This window comes from Tiliqua scincoides, chromosome 6 (assembly GCF_035046505.1).
Source record: "Tiliqua scincoides isolate rTilSci1 chromosome 6, rTilSci1.hap2, whole genome shotgun sequence".
In the NCBI taxonomy this organism is placed as follows: domain Eukaryota; kingdom Metazoa; phylum Chordata; class Lepidosauria; order Squamata; family Scincidae; genus Tiliqua; species Tiliqua scincoides.
Genome location: NC_089826.1, coordinates 76647997 through 76671371, shown reverse-complemented (window position 1 = coordinate 76671371; position 23375 = coordinate 76647997). Strand labels below are relative to the sequence as shown.

The 23375-nt window shown below is 43.3% G+C and overlaps 1 protein-coding gene across 1 annotated transcript in view; it reads left to right on the top strand.

The window, feature by feature from the left end:
- Positions 1-385: 385 nt before the first annotated feature.
- Positions 386-23375, top strand: part of TBC1D19 (TBC1 domain family member 19) — a 67125-nt gene continuing 44135 nt past the window's right edge. The window contains exons 1-10 of the mRNA XM_066632154.1: positions 386-484; positions 8015-8087; positions 8985-9030; positions 10463-10538; positions 11171-11245; positions 11407-11470; positions 12798-12844; positions 16337-16447; positions 17373-17445; positions 18345-18383. Of these exons, the coding sequence (XP_066488251.1) occupies positions 386-484; positions 8015-8087; positions 8985-9030; positions 10463-10538; positions 11171-11245; positions 11407-11470; positions 12798-12844; positions 16337-16447; positions 17373-17445; positions 18345-18383 (703 nt within the window). The remainder of the gene's footprint in view (positions 485-8014; positions 8088-8984; positions 9031-10462; positions 10539-11170; positions 11246-11406; positions 11471-12797; positions 12845-16336; positions 16448-17372; positions 17446-18344; positions 18384-23375) is intronic.

The following is a 23375-nucleotide window of genomic DNA, read 5'->3' as shown; positions in this document are numbered from 1 at the left end:
GCAGAAGGTGCTCTGTCTTTCTCCTATCAGAAGGAACAGCAAAAGGACCGGTGGGGGCGGAGCGATGGTGCATGGCCCCGCCCACTGCATGGGGGTGACCCACTGATCACTGGACGTCACCTCGTCCCACCGGTGGGACCCACAGCGCCGGCGGTGCCTGCAGCACTCAGCGTTTGACCTGCAGTCTGAACGCCTGAACGGGGCTGCGGCTGCGGGGGGCGGAGCCTCCTTCGGCAGGCGCGGCGCTCTCCGGACCGCCGAGGGGAGCAGCCGCGCTCTCGGTTGCCCGGCAACGCCTGGCGGACGGCGTGGGGCGCCTGTGCGGCGGCGGAAGCCGTGCCTGCTGCGGGCCGCGAGGGGCGCGGCTCCTGCGGGAGGAGCAGCGATGCTGGGCCAGGACGGCGGCCTCTCCCTGACCATCGCCCAGGTCGTGCAGCGGCTGAAGGGCTCCGCGCTCCACTCCCAGCTCGAGCAGCAGGCCCGGGTGAGCCCCCAGCCCCCCTGGGCCGCAGGGGCCTCGCCCCCTCCGCGCTTCTCCCCCTTTCCTGCCTGTCTGCGCCCACACACACACACATGTACACACGCATACACACGTAAACACATATTCATACACTTATATACACATACACATTCACACACACTTGTATACACACATATACATACACTTATATACACATACATTCACATATACACATGTATACACACATATATACTTATACATGTATACACACACATATGCACACACATATATACACACATACACATATTCACACACATATATACACATGTATACACACATGTACACATATATGTATACACATATATAAACATGAACACACATATACACTCACAGATTTATACACATATGCACACACATACATATATTCACACACACACACATGTATATGTAGGGGTTTGTGTGTGTGAATCACCAAATCAGGTGATTGGAGAAGCGTCTGGAGGGATCATCCATCACAGGTTACAAGCCAGTGTTGGTTATGTGCAACCTCCTGATTTTAGAAGGAGGCCGCCTCAGAGCGCCAAATGCAGGGGAGTGGCAACACATTGCAGGTCTTGTTGTTGTCTTGTGTGCATCTGGTGGGCCACTATGAGAGGCAGGAAGCTGGACTAGGTGGGCCCCCTTTGGCCTGATCCAGCTTTTGTGGCTCTTCTGTTGTTCTTATGGTACTAGATGTTCTGCAGAGTTCATAGGATGAGCATTGGTCATGTTTTAGACTAGACCAGGGGTGCCCAAACCCCAACGCTGGGGCCACATGCAGCCTTCGAGGACTCCCAATGTGGCTTTCAAGGAGCTCCCAGTCTCCAATGAGCCTCTGGCCCTCCGGAGATTTGCTGGAGCCCATGCTGGACCGACGCAACTGCTCTCAGTGTGAGGGCGACTGTTTGACCTCTCGCATGAGCTATGGATGAGGGCTCCCTCCACTGCTTGCTGTTTCATGTCTGTGATGCAGTAGAGGCAGCAAAGGAAAGGCCAGCCTTGCTTTGTGCAAGGCCTTTTATAGGCCTTGAGCTATTGCAAGACCTTCATTCATTCATATAAGTTCATCTTTAATATATACATTTATGTAAACATATGTAAATTTATTCAAATTTTAAATGTAAATTGATTCTTTTTTTCTCCTGACCCCCGACATAGTGTCGGAGAGATTATGTGGCCCTCCTGCCAAAAACTTTGGACATCCCTGGTCTGGAGGAAAGAAGCTTTCTGTCTGTTACATCCTGATCCATCTGTTATAGTTGTCTTTGAAAGGGGTTTGGACAGATTTGTGGAAGGAAAGTCCCATCATAGGTTACAAGCAGTGATGGGTATGTGCAACGTCCTGGTTTTAGAACAAAGCTACCGCAGAACGCCAGTTGCAAGGGGGGGCACCAGGATGCAGGTCTCTTGTTGCCTTGGGTGCTCCCTGAGGCATCTTGTGGGCCACTGTGTGATACAGGAAGCTGGACCAGATGGGCTTTTGGCCTGATTCAGCAGGGTACTTCTTATGTTCTTATAACACACATGGAACATAGTATAGATTGATTGGGGGGCGTTGCCCAAGTTTGCAAAGATGATCAGCCACCTGCATACAACCACCTTAGCATATAGAAAACCTGAAAGAACAAAACAAACCTACAGATGCAAGGGAGGGTACCAGGATGCAGGTCTCTTGTTGTCTTCTGTGCTCCATGAGGCTGGTGAGCCACTGTGTGATACAGGAAATTGGACTAGATGAGCTTGTGGCCTGATCCAACAGGGCTCTTCTTATGAGGGCATGATAGCACTCTTCAAATATTTAAAGGAGAGAGGGCAAAGATTTATTCTTTGCTGTCCCAGAGAGCAGAACTAGGCCTAATGGGTATAACCTCCTGCAGCTTGTCGGGAAGAAATGATAAGAGCAGTTTGACAATGAAACCAATTACTGAGGGAAGTGGTAGGTTTTTAAGCAGGGGCTGGACAGGCACACTTTCAAGTTGCTTTAGAGTGCCCTGGGAAAAAAATTACCTTAGATACTCGCCTATAAGGCGATAAATTTGCACCCGGAAATGATGGGAGAATCGCCCCCCCTCGTCCTATCTACGCAGTCACGCAGGCAGACTGAAGGGGTGAGGGGTCCATCTGCACCCTGCCTCGGTCAGGGAGGGATTCTGCGGAAGGAGGAGCAGCAGCACCTCTTGAGGTCTTGCATGGGGTTGTGAGATTCCTGGCAGCCTTGTCTCCCATCAGGTCCCCCTATTGCGCAAGGACCCGGAGGAGCCATGGAGGAGGCAGGGCGGTGGGGGGGACAGCCTGCTGGCCCGGCCCTCCCCTGCACAGCTGCTGCACGAACTCGCTTAAGTCCTGCCGCCCGCGGAAGCAGGGAGCAGAGCGGGGGCATCCTGGCTGCCGCCGTCGTCACCAGACCGATGGAGTGCAGGGAGCGTCCTGCGCTGCCTGCTCCCCACCAGATGCTCCCTGGGCGGGGGCAGTGTGCCTCCCTCCGTGCCCACTTGCAGCCGTGCGCTTGGGAGTAGGCAGCGCAGGTCGCTCCCTGCCCTCCATCAGTCTGGGGATGGGGGCGGGCGGCAGTAGCCAGGACACCCCTGCTCTGCTCCCTGCCTCTGCGGGCGGCAGAAGTGAGTACGTGCAGCAGCTATGAGTGGGCGTGGGGAGAGCTGGGCCAGCAGGCTGTCCCTCCACCGCCCTGCCTCCTCCAGGGCTCCTCCGGGTCCTTGTGCAATGGGGGGACCGGCTGGGCGGGAGGCGAGGCTGCCAGGAATCCCAAAACCCCACACCCCAGGAGGTGCTGCTGCACCACCTCCTGAAGATGGTCTACATCTGAGTAAATCCGCTGCTGCTTTCCAATTTCTTTCACTCCCCTTCCACCCCCGCATCTGACTCTCTGCTTGATGAAATGAAACCCCATGTGCATCTAAATCTCCCCACTGTGCAGTGTCTTCCCTGGGCAAGAGGTGTTCTTTCCAGTTTCTTTCACTGCCCTCCCCCCATCTGACTCCCTGCTTGATGAAATGAAATCCCATGTGCAGCTAAATCTCCCCAGTGTGCAGTATTCTTCCCTGGGCAAGAGGTGTTCTTTCCAGTTTTTTTGCTCCCATGTGTTTTTATCAAAGAAGAAAATCTGTAATGATGTGGCCCTTCTACCAAAAAGTTTGGAGGCACCTAATCTATGAGATAGATCATAGTTTTTAATAAATTAGAGTCTGTACAAAAACGGTTTTTGCTATGCTAAATATACAGACTGTATATACTATGTATGTATACTGTGTTTTTAATACTTACTATGTTTTCAATAAATTGGAGACTGTATAGTTCTTAGATAACAATTACTGGGAGGTTATTTTTCAGGATCCGGCCTCAGGTAAAATCACACAAAACAAGACCCCCGACTTATCTGAGGGTCATAGAAAATTCCATGATTTTTGCCTCAAAACATGCCCTCGACTTATCTGTGAGGTCGACTTATAGGCGGGTGTCTATGGTGCTCTCTCTCTCTCAAGAGAATGGAAACTTTTCTTCAAGGGAACTAGTAAGTGGTGAGGAACAGGTGATCAGTTGGATGGCCCCTAATGTTTGATAAGGGGCATCCCTGGCAGATTGCAGGGGCATCCCAATGAACAGTTCCCCCTATTCTACCCATTATCAGTTCTTGCCTCACTGCACTCAGTTTCTAGATGCCTCTCCCAAGTTTTATAAACAAGCTATGTGTAAGGGCTCCTTTCAGTCAAAATTGCATGGAGACCACTTGATATCTTGAGGAACGTGTATTCCCTTATGTATGTTCCCATGTCTTGTGGTTTTACCAATGAGTTTCTGCCTTGGATACTTATAGCACCATAAGCCAGACTGACATTGAGTTGAAGCAGAGCCTTCTCTGTGTTGGTGGCTTCTTTGCAGAGCATCATCCCAGTAGAGACCCACCCGGCTTGTTCCATCAGAAAAGCTGGGAAGACATTTTTAATCCATCAGGCATTTTGGAGTAGGTGCTATAGTTTATTTTTCTTTGACAATTTTGGTGAGGTTGTAACAACATTGCTTGATGGTCTGTACTTGTACTTTGACTGTTCATGTAAACACTGACATGTTTCTAGGCTTATTTGCTCGTGCATGTACTGTGTTTTTATGTGGCTGCCTGTTGATAATTTTGATGACTGGTTTTATTTGTTAGTGGACTGTGCTTTATGCCCAGTTTTGCACCTTTGAATTTGTGTTGTGTTGCTGCCAGTAGCATAGCTAGAGGGGTGCAAAGCACTAAGTTTTGCAGGGAGCCTCCCTGCGGTGGACAAGTGGTCCCTCCCCTTCTGAGCCATTCTGGGCAGGGGGAGCAAAACAGAGGCATATGCCCAGAATGGCTCTGATGGGAGGGGCTGCTTGCATTCCATGAGGAGGCTCCCTGCAAAACCTAGTGCCTTGTACCCCCTTTAGCTGGCTGCTGCTATTGATGTGCTTTATTGTTATTTATGTTTTTTTGTGTAAGCTGCCTTGGGCACCCCATTGTGGGGGGGGGGGGGAAGACAGGATAGAAATTAGTTAAATAACCATAGTTCAGTCCTGACTAGGTTACTATGATTTTTTGAAGTTCCTTTCCAAACTAACTACTTCTGGATTTTCTCATTGTCCTCCAACTGCTTTGATGATCGGACATTTTTTTTTTTGGGTGCTTCCTAGGTGGTACTGTTGCAGAGTAATGCAATAATATGTGAATTTCTGTCTGGGCTCACTGAATGAATTGCTCAGTGTGATGATATTGTCTGCACAGTCTTATTAGTTCTGAAGCAGCCCAAACAGGTACAAACTAGTGCTATTGCTTTTTAACCGAGAACACTTTAAGTATTCGGTTAAAATAGGACCTCTGTGAACTCTCCAGGTCACGTCCACCCAGGTCTGACTTGAGTGCTGGAGAGTTTCCGCAACAGACAGCAGGGCAGTCTGGAAGCCCTGAGGGATGCCTGGTGGCCTCTTTTAGTACCTTGAGATTGCTACTGTTATTGGCATCTTTGAATTCCCAGGGCCAGGAGGAATCTGGGGTGTGATGTTGGGAACCTAGCTGAAGTTGCCTATAGCTCCTACCTCTGTCCAGCAGCCCAGGCTATGCAAGGTATAGGAATTTTAGCATCTGCTTGGTTGGGTAGTTGCCTGATTCAAGCCCTACCATGTCTTACTGGAGGACAGTGAGTGTTTTCAGAGAAATGTAGTAATAGCGCTAGCATACTTGGAGGGCACTGAAATCATGAACATTATGACAACTTGCCAGAATATCTTCACAATTAGGACATCTACTCCAGTGTTCTTTTTGCATGTCATACCTTTTCACTTCAGTTTTTTCCCTTCATTGTTTCAGCCCAGACACTTGCATGTTGATTGTCAATATGTGCTTCCTCCTCCTCCTGGAATTGCAGGTTCTGTGGGTTTTCTTTTACCATCCAAATACTGCATCTGGTGCAGCTGCATCAGAGGTCTCCCTCTCTGTATAACTAATCCAGTTTGCTGAAGAAAGGATGAGGAACCTTGAGAGCAGAGGGTGAAGAAACCAGATTTAGCTTTGTCAAATGTAAGAGGTCTAGTAGTTAACTGGGAACCTAGCTGCACTGGTGCAAAATGTTGAGATCACAAAGAGTGGCAATCCACTACTAGAAAGAAAGACAGTACGAGATGTTTGGGCAATTGCTCAGATATATTTTTTCCGTATGGTAAGGACTTTGCATGGAGTTGCTGGATAGAGACAGGTATATCCCACAGCATGTGTGAATATTAGTAGTAGACAGTATGAAAAATGTCTGCTTGGATGCACACTTAAAGAGATATCATCCAATGAAAATGGAAGCCTTTTCACTTCCACAAAATTAGCTTAATGGATGCACACACAATAGTCCTGGCATTTAACAACAGGAGGTGACTTTAATGCAAGAGAGATGCAACCAACCAACCATTCGTAACAGCTCATTAGGGGTTCAATAACCTCCTGAGTTTTCTTGCCTGCCTGGGCTCACAAAAAAAACAAAACATACAGGATTGTGAGCACTTGGCAGGGCAAAATGCATAGATGATGAGCTGTGTTCGGCTTGATGGGTCATAAGCTGTACAGGCCTGCTTTGATGGAAATAATGGCACATTTATTTCTGAAGTGTTTGCACTGTTTATTGATCAGTCAGTGCCTTTTTACTGTATGTAGCCCAATTTGTGTTTCTTGCTGTGTGAGCACAAGATGGTTATGTTGATGAAAATTGTTTGGCTTTGAAAATTTGAGGGGAAATATAATTATTGAGAGTAACAACATGGAACCTTTTTTATAAGAGTCTTTAATAAAGGGATGAATGGGGAATCTAGATGCTGAGAAAGAATGGTAGTTGAGCAGTAGAGAGAAATATAGCACAGTTTGCCATCTCTTTCAACTAGTTGATCAATGGTAATAGAACCTTCAACTGTGTAGGCTAGGCCAGAATGATATTGTGTGCAGCCACCTCATGTGTTGAAATCTTAGGTGCTTTGTCTCCTCTGCAAAGCAGTGTTATGAGAGAGTGCTTTACAGTGAGGGATGGAGAGGTAATTTTCTATATTTTTTTAAAGGGATGCAAGTCCTTTTGTGACAGGAACCATCTTATTACCCTGTAATGTAAACTGCTTTGAAATCATCTTCTTGAAAAGCTGTATATAAATATTCTTAATAACAATCTTTTCCCATTTCATTTCATTGCCTTTCAAACAGAAGCATCACACTGGTGTTACCCAGTGCGGAGTTTGACAACCAGGAAATTTGGAGGTGACATGATGACATCATCACATCACAGATCACTTCCAGTTTGCTGAATGTTTGCTGTTTGAGGGAGGAGAAGTCAGCTCTGGCACACTGGTGCAGGTTGGCTCTGGCTGTGGCGAGTGCCTCTGGTACCCTCTTATGGATAGTACCCAGGGTGGATCATCCCCATGCCCTCCTGTTGCTACACCACTGCTTTCAAATTTCTCCCCTTCCCACCCCACTGCTTTTCCATAGCCTTGTCAATCATGGATCTGGAACTTTGGCAAGTTAGAACACAATCTTCATAGACCATGGCCATTAAGTCCAAACAATTCTTCACTACTAGAAGACAAGACAGTTGGAGAAGGAAAGCGCGGTGTCCGGTGTAGCTTAAGCACCTTCTTCCTGTCACTACTTCCCTATTGCAAATCAAGCTGTTTTGTTTTGTAGAAGTGACGATGTTTACTTTAGGTAACCCCACAATGTCGCTTCAGCACAAATGTAATAGAATTGCAGCATGTAATTACAGACCCAGTCCTGGTCTAAGTTATGTGTGTTCAAGCCCTTTTATTTAAGATGTACTGAAAGTTCATAATAGGGTGTACAGATAGAGCCTGCAAGATGTAATGGCAAAGCTACACCTTTTTTGGGTTTGTGTTTCTCAAACAGCAGCACCTCAAGCTATGTTACTTCATTTAAATATGGACTGCTGATTGTGTGCCTTACTTCATATTTTTTAAACGTTTGTTATGCTCATGGCTTTTTTTTTTTAATCTTAGCTTAGTCTACACAGACCAGATATTAAGCTAGAATCTTTGAAGGAAGATATTAAAGAGTTTCTGAAGACATCAGGTATGTGATCATTCATTTACTATGTTTTTAAGGTGTTCATTGTGTTTGAGGGCTGATTATTTGTGCATCATCTGACTATTTAAAGTGAACTTTCCTCCAGCCTTGAATGTTCATCAGCATTACTTTATTTAAGCAATGTGGGTTACTTGTGATCCATTAAATGCCTAAAAGGGACAAAAACCTCAAACAGCAATTTCGCTTCCCAGAAATCCTGTCTGCCTAGTTGGTCACAGCCATATTCATACCAGGCAAGAGGTCCATACTTCAACATTACAAGCAGTCTTTTTGAGACTATTCAGTCAAGTTCCCATTAAAGGGGTAATCCAAAGCCTCCAATGATTGATCTTGGGTACTGTACTAATTTCACTCTGAAATCTGTTGTCCCAGTGGCATTCCTAAGGATTGTTAAGGTGAATTTGGCAGGGAAATGGTTGGCCTCTATACATGGCACCTGTAGCTGGAAGCCATTTGGTTTTATGGACAACTATAGCTGCAACACAGTGAGAGGATTGCAAGAACAGCACCTGTGCTACGAGAGTTGCAGTGTTTTGTTGTAATCCTATGCATGCATACTTGGAAGTATGTAATGAGATTTAATGCCCAAGTAAATTTGTTTAGGACTGGAATCATAAACATAAACAACATAATCATAAGCAAATACATATGTTAGTCTACAGCTCTCCTCCCACAAATGCTCACTATGGAGGAGTACATTGAACAGATCTAGAATAAATGAATTCTGGTTTGTGCCTTTGGAATTCTTTGGGAATAGAATTTCTTCATGCCAACTCTATTTACTTCAGAGATTTATACACCTAAGTGCACTTGGGGAAGCTTGGATGGCATTTTAAATAATATGAATTCTAATCCTTGTTTTCTAACTTCTTATTTTACCAGGATGGGAGAAGAAGCTGCAAAATGCTGTTTATAGTGAACTCAGTGTGTGAGTTTGTTTTTGTCTGCATTTTTGGAGATAGTGTCGATATTTTCTTGTTTTCATTACTTCATGCATTATTCATAATTTTGCTAAATGTGTACATCAAAGAAGGCCTTTCAAGTCTTTTTCAGTCCCATGTGGACAGTAAATTTTGCTTTATATGTAAAAAAGAATAGCACAAAATTGGAAGAAAGTATAATGCTATAAGAATGTACTGTTTTCTTATTTTCAATAATCTCAGTAAAGATGAGGATAATTTTTCCACTGGACTAAAATTTGATCTTTAATTTGATGTCTTTGATGAAGTCTCACTATAACACTTTTAGGCTTCACTTCCAACTGGTTGGTTTTCTTTTTCAGTGTTAAGAGAGGATGCCCTACAGGCTCCTTAGTTACCTTTCATTTAGTAGTGGGAGGCTTTTTCAGTCTAAAGCTCTAGTCCCATCTGATCAAGGTACATAAGTAGGAGGGAGTTAATGATGACATGGTAGAATGGGGGGGGGGGGAGTTCCAGAAGCTTTACTGGGGAGCATTTGATCCTTCAGGGTAAAGAAGTTGGCCTCTGACATAGACTAGTTAATAGTAACTAGTGGACTAGTTACTTGCTAAAGTTAGGAGTTTATTGATCGGCATGGTAACATAAAAGTGCTAACTATGGCATTACACTTGGGTTGATTCGATGTCATTCTGCCTCAGCATCAGCATAATCGTTTAGTGCTGGAGTAGAAAATGTCTTAATTACCTGCCTTCTTCCTCCAGCAAGCTTGTGGTTTGATTTTTATACAGATTGTCGCAGATAGGTCCTTTATGAATAGCTGATATGCAAGGAATTATTTTTTATGTGTACAGTCATGCTTTTTGTTGTGTCCCCCTCCCCCTAACAAGAAAACTATTGAAGATAAGAGACATTCTAAAGAAGAATTCATTGAAGCATGAAGGATTGTGTCAGAAGTAAAAGAGAAAATTTAGGTTTCCATGCATATGTAAAAAACCTCTAGGTACATGCATGGGACTTTTTGAATTGCAGTCCCGTGTTCGCTAATGTGATTGCTTTATGTGATATTCTGTCTCCTGTTTACCTTACTCACTATCTTGTTTTCGGATAACACATTGTTTGTGTTTCATTAAAAAGGCTGAAATTACCTGGTGTTATGGATGTGCATATCCCTGAAATGGATCACACTGCTTAGTTTTTCTAGTAAATTAATTTTCTCTACCCTGAATGCAAAGAACAGCAACAGGATATAACTTGCTCGTAGGGATAATTTGCAAGCCTAGTTGCAATGGATTATGATTGCTAGATATCCATTCTGATGGTCTCTGAAAATGATTGTGGTAATGGGGAAAATTTTGATCTTTGAAGGTTTATCCTGAAGAGCAGATCCAAATAATATGTGCACTAAAACTTATAAATATCTTTATATCCATTTTTGTCAAGGTTCCCTTCACCATGCCATCCATCAGTACCTCCTGAACACATAAAGGAATCTCTGGCTTACATGAGGAAAGCCCAGGTTGGCCATAATTAAATATTACTCTTTGTATTGATCTTTATGTTGGATGTGTATACCTTTTTAATTGGATATTTCTAATGTGCCTTTACACAATGTACTAGGACTGCAGCTATAAACTTAGTAACATGGATGTAAGTCCAATTGAACTCTATAACATTTAAACATGTTTATGATCACGTGCTTTGTAGATGTAATCAAATTGTTTGTAACCCAGTCCTATGCTGGCTGGTCTTTGATTTAAAAAAAAAAAAAGGAAGAGGGAGCATATATTGTACATAAAATTGCATATTGTTTTGGGCCCAGAACTATCTCTTTAAAACAGAGATATTTATCCAACAGTATTCTTCTTTTTCTTCATACGATTTAAAGGAAGTACTTAAGAACTCCATAGTAAGCCAAAAGTAAGCCACTTGGGGACAGCAGCTGGGCTCAGCCAGCCTACTGTCACCCTGTTGGTTGACCGGCAGAACTGTTTGATTGCTAAGTAGGTGAAGTGCTTGTCTGAGGAAAATAAGACTTGCATCATGTTTTAAACTTTGAAAAAAGGCAACTCTCACTAGTTAATGGACTGTTTGAAGTTGTATATGGAAGGAAGGCTGGAAATGTTTACTGATTTATGTTATATGTTTCAGGGAAGCTGGGAAAAACGCATTTTGAAGAGTCTAAATAGTATGTGCACAGAACTCGGCATTCCTTTAGCACAGAAGGTAGCTTGGATAACTCTGTTCTCAATGACTGTAATGCTTAGGCAATACCAACTCTAATTTAGTATGGGGGAGAGAACTTTTTTGTTTCCAAGTAGCATGTGAATAATATTAGATTTTGCTTGGTTTACTTGCAAAAATCAACTGCTTTTTATGATTCACAGAGATCAGTGAATGACCAAAAGGAACTTCTTAATAAATGGAATGAAATGGGAACAGATGAGCCAGGTATGTCAATCCTGTTGTATGCCGATTAAAATCATATACAGGGGGACCCCCATATCCCCATATTCCATATCCATAGATTCACTTATTTGCATACGTGGTGCCCCCCTGTATCTGCAGATGTGGATTCACTTATTGCATATGTGGGTGCCCCTCCCCCTGCATCAACTGAGGTCTCTCTGTCCCTCCTAATGCCTTTCAAATGAATAAAAACATCACTTCTGTTTTTAAGAAAACAAAAATGGAAATTGCTTTTTTTTTTACCTGAACAGTGTGTGGCCTCTGCGGAGCTAATGAGAGCCTCTGGAGGCGAGGGCAGCATTGCTCCCCTTGCCTCCAGAGGGTGGGAAGTGTCCCTGGTATCCATGGTTTCAAGTATCTGTAGGAGTTTTCCAAAATGGAACCCGTCTACAGATACCAGGGCACGCCTATAGATGTTTGTACTATAGTAATGCAGAAGATCTGTGAATAAATTTGTCAAATGCTGAAATGGATTATCTTGTCATTTCAGCATTTGTCAAATGCTGAAAATGATATCTTTGGATTGGTGTTTTGGAAGATGAGCCTGGGCAGCAAAATCTTAAATGGAACTTCTGCTGATGGATCTCGGGATCTATCAACATATGACCCCAAATGTACTCTGTGAAGTGTGAAAGTCACTTCATTGTTTTGCAGACTGCAGCTGCCAGGGCAAATGGCCAGAGGCCACATTCTGGCAACTGTGGCTTGCTGGACATCATGGGGAAGTTGGAGCAGAACAAATGAAAAACTGTTTTTGTCTAGCTTGTGATTTAAATAAAACAAATGTATTCAGATTGACAGGGGCCTGGCCAACTAATCTAGACTTGGGCCTGAGATGGTCTGCTGCTTAGGTCAGTGTGTTCCCATGAGTTCCCAGATCTGAAGTGAGACAGATGGACAGAACAGAGGCCAGCTGTGGAAAACAGTCCATGTTGAAGAGAAAGGGAACAGGAAAAAGAAAGTGTCAAGACAAGGCAGTTCTGAGTTGTAGATACTCTCAGTGATGTATCTCAACATCTCAGTGATGTTGTGAGAATGTTGTTAGTTTTCAGCATTCTGAAAGTGTGTATGAGTGTGTGTGTGTATGTGTGTGTGAGAGAGAGATTCTATCTCCTCATGCCTCCTAGAATGACTGAATGGTAAATATGGCCATCCTTTGATCGAAGGTCTCGGGTTCTGGTTATAATTAGCACATTCTTAATAAGTTCAGTAGAACTTATAAAATCAGTAGAATTTATAAATGAAAAAAATAATGAATTGGAAACAATCTGTTAATAATGCTTTTAATTAAATTACTTGTTCATTTCAGACCTAAGTCTCTTCCGACCTGTTTATGCACCTAAAGATTTTCTTGAGGTAATTTCTTAAAAACACCTAGACAGATGTTCATTTATAAATTTTTGCACGATAAAATATTAATAAAGCTTCCAAGATTGAATCTTCCAAACAGCTGGATTAAAGAACTAGATTTGACAATCCTCAGTATTAATTCTACTGCTTCAGAGTGACTTACAGATAGTTGGATTTTCCCAGAAGAATTTTAATATGGCAGTATAATCTTAATTGGTGTGCCTAATAAGAAAACAGAACAGCAAACAAGTGTTTGGATTGCCCTCTGTGGGATAAATCAGGTCTATCATATTTGTAAATTTTTTCTTCTCTGTAGACAGAGAAATTTCTTTCCAGGTTTAAGAGCTACAAATGCCAATAGTCAGGGTGACACTGCCCTGTTTTAGAGCCCAATCCTGGTCTCAGCGTACCAGCTCACCACCGGCGTGCACTGTCGCAAAAGTGCCGTAAGGTATGTTTGCAGGCCCTACCACTGGGCAAGCGCCGGTGGTAGCCCAGCACTGGCCAGCACCGGGCTACTGCTGGGTGGGCACCCGACCTCCACCGCTTGGCGGTTGTGTGGACCGCTGAGCATCGGAGAGGTAAGCGGGGGTGTGGGGGGAGGCAGGGAGGAGGCGTTCCAGGGAGGGGGGAGGTGAGTGGAAGGCAGACTGTGGGCAGGAAGGGGAGGCGGGGAGAGGGCAGGGGGAGGCATGCTGGGGGGAGGGAGTTGAGAGGGAGGGAGTTGGGACCGGTGGAGCGTCTGCCCAGCATGGAGCCACTTGATTTACTGCTGACCTCCCCTTCTCTTGAAGAGCCGCTGGTGACTGCCTGAAGTGCACAGGATGCAGCGGCAGCCATTTTTGGTGCCGCAGCAGCTGCACATCCTGGGCAGGTCAGGATTGGGCTGTTAATCTGCATATATTCTTTTGCACACATGCAAATGTGGGTAGATGGTTTACCTTATGAGATCAAACTCTTAAACTTTAAATGTTCTTGGATTTCTTAATTGTACTGTTAGCTTGAAATAGAATGCAACTCTAACATTTACCTGCAATTAAGGCTAATCAAATCTGTCTCAATTTAACCGTATAAAAGCACATGGCATAAGGAAACAGTGTTTTGTTATGTCCCTTGTGTCTTCTGTTGTTACTTTTCCCACATCACTTGTCATTCCTTGAATGTTAACCTCTTAAAGCTTGGTTGCTTTTATGAACTTGCAGGCAGTTCATAAACCTGTGTAAACTCCGAGGAATTATTTCTGTGTGCCAGCGTATTTGGTATGAATAGAGGAGGCCAGATGAAAAACTTACAGTAGACCCGTCATATTACTATGGTGGTGTTCTTAATGGGTCACAAGTCCCGGATATGGCATGAACACTAAGCTTCCCAGCATCATAGGATGCTGTCAAAATGATTGACAGCAGCTGAATTCTGACAAATGAACCCTGGTAAAAGTTGAGGCCCAGGGACTATGTTGCAGAACAATATGAAATTGTTTAGTGAGCAGAAGTTTGTTAAGGAACACCAGTCTAAGCATTTGACGAGTCTGAACCACCCAAGTGTGTTTGAAAATCAAGTATATTTTCTAAAATGTGGTGAATGAAGGAAATGTGGAACTCCTTGCTGCAGGATATGACGGCATCTGGCCTGGATGCCTTTAAAAGGGGATTGACACATTTCTGGAGGAAAAATCCATTATGGGGTACAAGCCATGATGTGTATGTGCAACCTCCTGATTTTAGAATTTGGCTATGTCAGAATGCAAGTGCAAGGGAGGGCACCAGAATGAGGTCTCTTGTTATCTGGTGTGCTCCCTGGGGCATTTGGTGGGCCGCTGTGAGATACAGGAAGCTGGACTAGATGGGCCTATGGCCTGATCCAGTGGGGCTGTTCTTATGTTCTTAACTACAATTCCCAGGAAGCCTTGCAGGTCTCTTGTTATCTGGTGTGCTCTCTGGGGCATTTGGTGGGCTGCTGTGAGATACAGGAAGCTGGACTAGATGGGCCTATGGCCTGATCCAGTGGGGCTGTTCTTATGTTCTTAACTACAATTCCCAGGAAGCCTTGCAGGTCTCTTGTTATCTGGTGTGCTCCCTGGGGCATTTGGTGGGCTGCTGTGAGATACAGGAAGCTGGACTAGATGGGCCTATGGCCTGATCCAGTGGGGCTGTTCTTATGTTCTCTTTAGCAGTTATTCAACCCTTAAAAATATAGGAAATATTTTGCTGTATCAGAGCATAATCAATCTTGCAGCCCAATCCTGGACTTCCTGGCGCACACTGGAGCAGCAGCGCCAAAGCGGCTACTGCTGTATCCAGCAGGCACTGGAAAGCAGCCGGAGGTCTCCTGGGGGGGGGACTTTCATTGGAAGTCCCAACACGTAGGTCAGGATCCAGTGGATCAGAGCTCCACTGATGATGCCCCCTCCTGCTTCAGTTCCTCCCCGTCCCCTGCCCAAATTCCACCCTCCCCCGCCCCCAGAGGCCGCACTGCCATCCAGCAGCCTCACCCCTGGTGGCAGCACGTCCTCTTCCGGCCGGTCGTGAGTCCAGCATCTCATTGTCACAGGCCTAGTGCCAGCGCTCCTTCCTTGCTGGGTGATGTAAATGTGCTTTATGGCACTCAGTTATGAGTGAGTCAAATTCAGTGTCTTGCATCATTGAAGGCAAGAGTCTTCCCCTGTTGTCTATCCCCAGTATCTGGTATTTAAGAGTTGTGTGACCCCACATCTTGTGGTTGTAAGTACAGTAAGCTAATTATGTTCTGTGTAAAGAATTTTTGTAAAATCTTTTACTGCCTTTGGGGAGGTCATTTTTTTAATTGACTGTGGTTGAGACGTAACGTCCAACCATGGTTTAACTGGGCATTGATCAGGAGCACACCCACACACTTGTGTCTTATACTACCCTGCCACCTCCTCTATTTTTGTGGGTTTCCTCCTCAGCTTCCTGGTTTTGCTAATTGTAGTTTGCTGTGGCATCTGGCTTGACCAGTGCTTATCGATTCATGATTTTATATTGACAAGGTATAACTATGATTTCAAACTATGATAAAAAAAACTAGGAAGTGGAAGAAGTGGAAGAAGGAAATGCCAGAAAAAGGGGAGGTGGGAGGGGAAGGTGGGAAAATGAGTTTGTAAGCCTGTGAGGGCGCTCCTAATCTTCCAATCATGATTATGATTCTTCAGATTGAGGCTACTACCTCAATATGGTAAAGTTTTTGATAAAGTCTCTTAGAGCCCAATCTTAACCAATTTTCCAGGACTGATGCAGCTGCAATGCATCCCTGAGGTAAGGGAACAAACATTCCCATACCCTGAGAAGGCCTCCATGACTCTTCCCTTCCCCCATAGGAGGCAGTGCCCGCTCCTTTGGCATGACTGCACCAGCACAGGGAAATTGGATAGGATTGGGCCCTTAGTTACCATTGTCAATATAGACCTGTTCTGAACTTTATATTGTTTAAAAGTTTTGAAATACACTTATAAAATGCTTGTGTATGGTATTCTTGTTAAAGGTATTGATGAACCTTCGTAATCCTAATTATGAGAACAGTGAGCAACCTAGTTTCCGAAACCACTTGGGATTAATTCAGGTTTCACTGAAAGTGAAGGATATTCCTGAACTGGTACGTTTCACTAGCTTTAGAAATTTTTTAAAATAATAGTAGAACTGAATAAAAGATAGAAATTGCCTAAGTATAGGATACTTAGAACATTTGTATTTAGAGCAGCGGTTCTCAAGTGTGGGTCTGGAACCCACCAGTGGGTTGTGGCCTAATTTTTGTTGGTTTGTGAAACTGACAGGGCAGATTAGGCTATGTGCATCAAGGGTTAAACAGGCTGCTACTTAGAGGGGAGCACTGCTGTCCAAGCACCATTATAGCCACACTCCTGGCATTAATAAATTGGGCAGTAGCTTCTAGGGCCTCTAAAAAGATTGAGAACCACTGGATCAGAGTGTTCAGCATTTGAGAAATACTGAACACTTTTGATTCATATATTTTTTAAAGACCTGCTATGGGGGCTGTTTTTCAACTTGGTTAGAGGAAAGGGTTGGAAGACAACTAGAACAAAATGATTTCTGAGAGCTGCTGATGTGTGATTCAGTGTTCCATTATATTAATCTATGTCCAACTGAGATGTGGGATCATAGTATCCTGGATTGGGTCTCTTTATTACTACTCCATAATTCCCATCAATCTTGACTTGGTTTGGTGTTTAGTTTTCATATTTTCAAAAAAGGTAGTTGCTTCTTTCCCTCAAATGTTTTGTGCCGTATGGTAGAGACCATGTCGGTGACAGAGCTCATGCTTTGGCCGTAGACTAGAGACCCCAATTTCTGACTCTGGTATCTCTGGTACAGTTGTTAGGCCTGAGAAAAGCCTCTGCCTGAAAGCCTGGACACAGCTGCCAAAGTACTAAGTAGTGTGGGACAAAATAAAGCAAATGTGTAGAATTCATGACAATTTTAAGATCAGTTGGCAATAATTAAAATCTTCGTGCTTGTTAAAATATTTGCTTTTCATCCCGTGTTCCTTTTTCCTTCTTAAGAAAGAATATTTCAGTGAGCTAGACTTGAACGTAGGTCAACTGGATATTGATGATTCTGCAAATGTGCCTCCAGGTTAGTGTGACTGTTGAACTAGTATGGCTCAGTATGAACTGATTCCCTGTATAAAGAAACCTAACTTTCAAGGATGAGAGTTCTAGCCTAGACTGAGATGCTGTTTTGTCTACAGATAGGGTATGTGTCTCCCACCTGCAATCTTATGTGTCAGTGGTATAGTCCAGACATAATTTTACTACTTCAGAGAGAATTGGATTTTACACAATTCAATTTTACACAAGGCTTTTTGTGTGCTTTTGAGAGCCTCTAAATATGCTTAATGTCTTGTTATGATAATTCTCCTGCAGCTTTGTTTGCTTGTTATAATAAATGCAGAATAGCACTTTTGAAGTGCAACTGAGTTTCAAACTTCATTGGAAAAACCTGTTAGTATAAGGATTTCATGAAATTATGATTGGAAGGGCATGCAAAGCCAAACTTATTTAAGTTTCCACCTCAGTGCTCTGCTGCCGTTTCTCCCTGCAGCAAACAGTTCTTTTAATTCTTCTGGGATGCAAAAAAGTAGTTTTGCCCAAGCACTTGTTTTTTAAAAAGTAAAGGGGAGTGAAAGAAATATTGGGGGTAGGAGGACTCTGAAAACCATTTGGGTACATGTGTATTGTGAATATGTGTTCCTTTGGATCCTGGTACATGCCTGGTGCTGTGCTTCCAAATAAAAAGCATCTATGGAGTATTGTAACCTGATAAGCCAAATGACAAACTTATCACATAATGGAGTAATGCTGCAGTCTTATCTACATTTACATGGAATAAATCTCATTGAACTCAGTTCTTACTTCTGAATAGACATGAATAGGATTGTACTGTAAATCTGAGAGTTAAATAATGTTTCCTCCTATTAAGCCTCAAAAATGTTTTAAACTTTTCCAATTTTGTTTTTTTCCTTTCTGTTTTAGAACTCTTTGAAAGTGAGCATGTGCGTATTGGTCAGAAAGGTAAGAATTGGGTAATGACTGATACATGGCGAGTGTTCAATCATCTCCATTTTAAAAAATATTTTGTCTCCTGTGAAATGTGAAATAAAGTAACCTATATTTTTTAAAATGACAGAGCAACAACAATAGTATTTATATACCGCTTTTCAACAAAAAGTTCACAAAGCGGTTTACAGAGAAAATCAAATATCTAATGGCTCCCTGTCCCAAAAGGGCTCACAATCTAAAAAGATGCAACACCAGCAGACAGCCACTAGAAAAGACACTGCTGGGGTGAGGTGGGCCAGTTACTCTCCCCATGCTAAATAAAAGAGGAGCACCCACTTGAAAAAGCGCCTGTTAACCAGTTAGCGGGGTTAAAGAGCAGTTAGTTCTTTAGTGGGTTTCCAGACAAAGAATGTCACAAGTGGCATACGAGTATTAAAACCAAAATAAGAAGTACACATAGTTTTATGACAAACTGATGAATTCCTGCTTTGAATTTCATTTTAAAATCACCAGAGTCACTTCTCCCTTCTGTGCACAAAGAATTGTCATTAGTGTTAGTGGAGTTTATGTCCATGCATCAGAAGAAAATATAACCTTAAATCTTCTGAGTGGTTAGTCACTGAATCCAGCAGTGCATACAGGATGGTGTGTTACCACATGTGCTCAGGGTATGTGTTCATACATGGGGTCTTTGAGCTGTTGGTTACTGCACACCCTAGTGGAAATTAGCATTTGTGAAAGAACTAAAGAGTCAGTGGGTGAGGAATTGAGACCCAGAATACAATGAAATAAATAAGCAATTATTTAAAGGTTTTTTTGTAGCATGCACAGCTGAACATAAGTGGTATCAATTTCTGGAAAAGTGAGAATTTGAAAAAACCTAACTTCTTGAAAAAGGATAGGGCACTTGGAGACATGCAGTGGATGGGGAAAACCAGACCCTAGAGCAGCAGGTGCCAAACATTGGTCCGTGTTCCCTTGCATGAACTGATCTTACTGTTTCACCGGGCAGCCTTCCCGATCTCCCCTAAACTTTGTGCCAGACAGCTGCTTCCACTGCCCATTGCCCCAGCAATCTGCGCACCTAGATTTCCCAGAAACTTCTGCCTGGTGTTAAGTTTGGGGGAGATTAGGAAGAAAGATATCAGGCTGCCTGGCAGAATGGTAAGCTCTGTTTGCATCGGGGATCAGTTTTTCATAGTGCAGCTGTACCCAGTTTGGAGGCCAGTGCCCTAGAGAAACTGAAAAGAGAACTAAGAAACTGCACTGCCAGTGGGCTGCATGTAGGGAAGGAAGCACTGAAACCAGGACCAGTTTTAAGATGACATGTCCTTAATCTGCTGATTGGAGTCTTTGGAATGTAAAATGGAGAAGGGAGCTGCAAGGCTAGGATGCCAAGGTTCAGGGAGCTTCCCCCCCCCCCCAAAAAAAAGCCCTCAAATGATTTCATCACAATTCATGAGCAACACACGGCAAATGAGTATCAAAGCAAAAGTTCCAAATGGGAGATTCTGAAGGGAAGATTTTCCCTTTCCTGTTCCAGTGGCCACTGAACTTGTCAAGGCTTTAGGTATGGGGAAAAAAGGAAAATATAGGAAAGGAGTTATGTTAATGTAGGAGAGAGAAGCAAGTTCAATCCTATCTAAACTTCCCTGCACCAAAGCAGTGGCACCAGCATGGGTTATGCTGTATCCTGCGGGGGAGTTTAGCGGGTAGAAAGTCTCCTCAGGATAAGGACATTTGTCCCCTTGCTCCAGAGTAAGTCCCAGCCTGCACAATGAGAACTCGGTCCTGTGCCTGCTATATAAGGGTGCAAGCCCTATTGGTCCATGTTGGTGATTCAGGCCTGGGAAGGGGGATAGGATACATTGTGCGCTGGTGCGTATCCTGCCCTTCATCCAGAATGCTCAGAACAACATTTTAACCTGGCACACAGAAGTTCTAAAAGAGAGAATCTGAGCTCGCTGGGGAGGTGGTGCTAGTGGCCTTTCTTTTTCTTCCATTATAAACAAAACTTTATTTCTGACAATACTTACCTTTAACAGCAGATAGTTAGATGCAAGAGAGATTCTTTGATGCAGTCACATGTTGGCAGGCCTGTTATATAGATTCCTCCACTTCTGTACATTTTTGTCTCTTATTCCAAAGTGATTTCTTACAGCCTAGAATATTACCAGAGACATGGCTGTTGCTGCAAATAGCATGCCTTATATTGAGTTTTCCTTCTGATTGCTCTATAATGTGTAGCAACAGCATGCTATAAGGTCATCACATTTTGTATTGCTTTGCCAGTGGCAGACAGTGATGTGAAGCTGGAGGGGATCAGGCAGCAGGGGTGGGGGAAAACATGATGCAATATTCCACATTATAGGGTAATCATTATTAGGACAGCTATCTTAGGCCATTTCAAAAGACATCATAGTAGCTACCTATCATCACTTCTTTTACTTCTGGAAGATGAGAAAGAAAACCCATGATGATTAGGCAGTCGCTTTAGATAGTGATTGGCTCACTTGAAAATCAGTCTTTTTGTTATTTGCCATGTTTTAGATTTGTACCTAGCCATTTTTGAAATGCTCTTCAATTCTTTAAAGATTGTAACAGCATCTAGGATTATATGAATGTTGACTAATCCTTTTTCATGGAATACTAAATGCAAGGGGGATAGGAGAACGGATTTGACAAAGATCTGGGGCTGGATAAAAGTGGGAATTCTGATTTGTGCTAGGTCAGTTAGCTCATTGCAGAACTCATGAACCACAAGCCTAGCCAACTTAGGGCCCAATCCTATCCAGTTTTCCAGCACCAGTGCAACCACAATGCAGCCCCGAGGTAAGGAAACAAATGTTCCCATTCCTTGAGGAGGCCTCTATGATTGCCTCCCCACCACAGGATGCAGTGCACGCCCCATTGGCACAGCTGCACCGGCACTGGAAAATTGGATAGGATTGGGCCCTTAATGATCAAAGGTGTCCCTCATGCAAACTTTTCAAGAAGGGTTTTGTTTTACCATTTTCAGCAGTGCATGTGTTAATTGGGACTGCAGTCAAAGCAAATTAGGCAGAAACTATCTCATGATCCCTAATAGCTTTTAAACAAGGCATCTGTTACTCCTGAGTTATCCTTGACTTGCTGCTAATTGAAGAGACTTAGCATTCGTGTCACTTGCTCAGTGAATGCCAACAACTACCTTGCCAATAAATTATTTCTGGTTTTGCTTCTTGCCAAAAAGTAGAAAAATATAGATGCATCCATGTTGGGCTTCCTATCACACCATCTCTTTTGACTGTAGGAGTACTGCTTTGTCTCTTACAGACACTTATTTTTCCTGTGTTGCTTCAGTTGTTGTGAAGGGTAAGAAAATTAAAACAGAGCAAGTTCCTTAAGGGTGCCTTCAGGAGTAGAAACCTGCAGAACAAACAAACAAAAAAACACTATTAAACAGAAGTCTCCAACATCTATGTTGGGTATTGCTCTCTTTTAAGCCAGATACCTACAGCATGTGTTGCCATCTGAAAGAAAAAATTCCTTTCAGTACAATAATTCAACACAAAGAAAAGGGGTAACTGAGAAAAGGGGTGTGGTAGATCTAACAGTTTGGACCATTTTTCTGATAACGGTGGACATGGGCAGCCCAATGCTGTCCCCTACCAGCCTTCACAATGCAGTGGTGCTGATGGAGTGCATGCTGCATATGTGGGGGGAGGCGCCGAGATAGCTCAGGAGAGGTAAGTAAAAATCATTTGTATTTACCTCTCCATAAACTGCATGGCTGCCAGTGGGTCTCTGGCTGTAATAGGGAGATCCTACACTGCTTGAGTCATCCTGGACCCTGCACCCGTCTAGGGATGATACTGTGTACCCAACCCCCAAGACTGTTAGCGATTCCTTGGAATGAACTTAAATTAATGGACCTATAATTTCCTGGCTTCTTATATATATAATCAACATCATGTTGGCTAATTTCCAGTTCTCTCTGCTAAGGAGGCTGTCCAGTTTTACCAACAAGGTACATATTTTGCTTAGGAAATGAGCAATTTCCCATTTGAGTCTAGTTCCCATTTAAATTACTTGGAATATCGTTGTCCCTTCGGAGTGAGTAATCCTGAACTGGATACTCCACAACTGCTGCCAGTTTCTCCCCCCCCCCAATCAATTTAAATATTGCAGTGAGACCTTTTTGATGTTAAGAACCACAGGCTGTTCTGAACCAGAACTGGCAGTCTACCATCACTGCTGTGGGTATAAATTAGGGGGTTCTCTTAATTTTGTTGTTCGCTTTGATGCTATCAGTGGTATGAACATCTTTTCAACTTCACTACAAATATCAGGGTTTTTTTTGGGGGGGGGGCTTACCAATTGCACTTTAAATTGTATATACTCTAGAGCAGTGTTTCCCAAACTGTGAGTCAGGACCCACTAGGTGGGTAGCGAGCAAATTTCAGGTGGGTCCCAATTCATTCCAATATTTTATTTTTAATATATTAAACTTGATATTACCCTGGTATGTGGCTGCATTTGGGGAAATATGACAGATCTTTACTTTTAACAGGCTGCTGTGCATATGCTTTTAATAATAATAGTCAATGGAACTTACTCCTGGGTAAGTGTGGGTAGGATTGCAGCCTAGGATTGTTAAACATTTTCCTGCTTGATGATGTCACTTCTGGTCATGACATCACATCTGGTGGGTCCTGACAGATTCTCATTATAAAAAGTGGGTCTCAATTCTAAATGTGTAAGAACACTGCACTGCTTTTAATTTTTTAGTTCACCCAGGAAGAGATGGTAAAGATTGTTGTCAGTTCTTTTTCATAACTGTGAGATATGTGTTGATGTTTCAATTTATTCTCCAAATTGTTTCTCTGAACACACTAAAATATTCTCCTTTATATGATTAATGAATATGAGGAAAAATAATAATAATAATAATAATAACTAGTATTTATATACCACCTTTCTGGTCATCGGATTACTCCTCTGACTTTATTCAAGGCGGTTTAC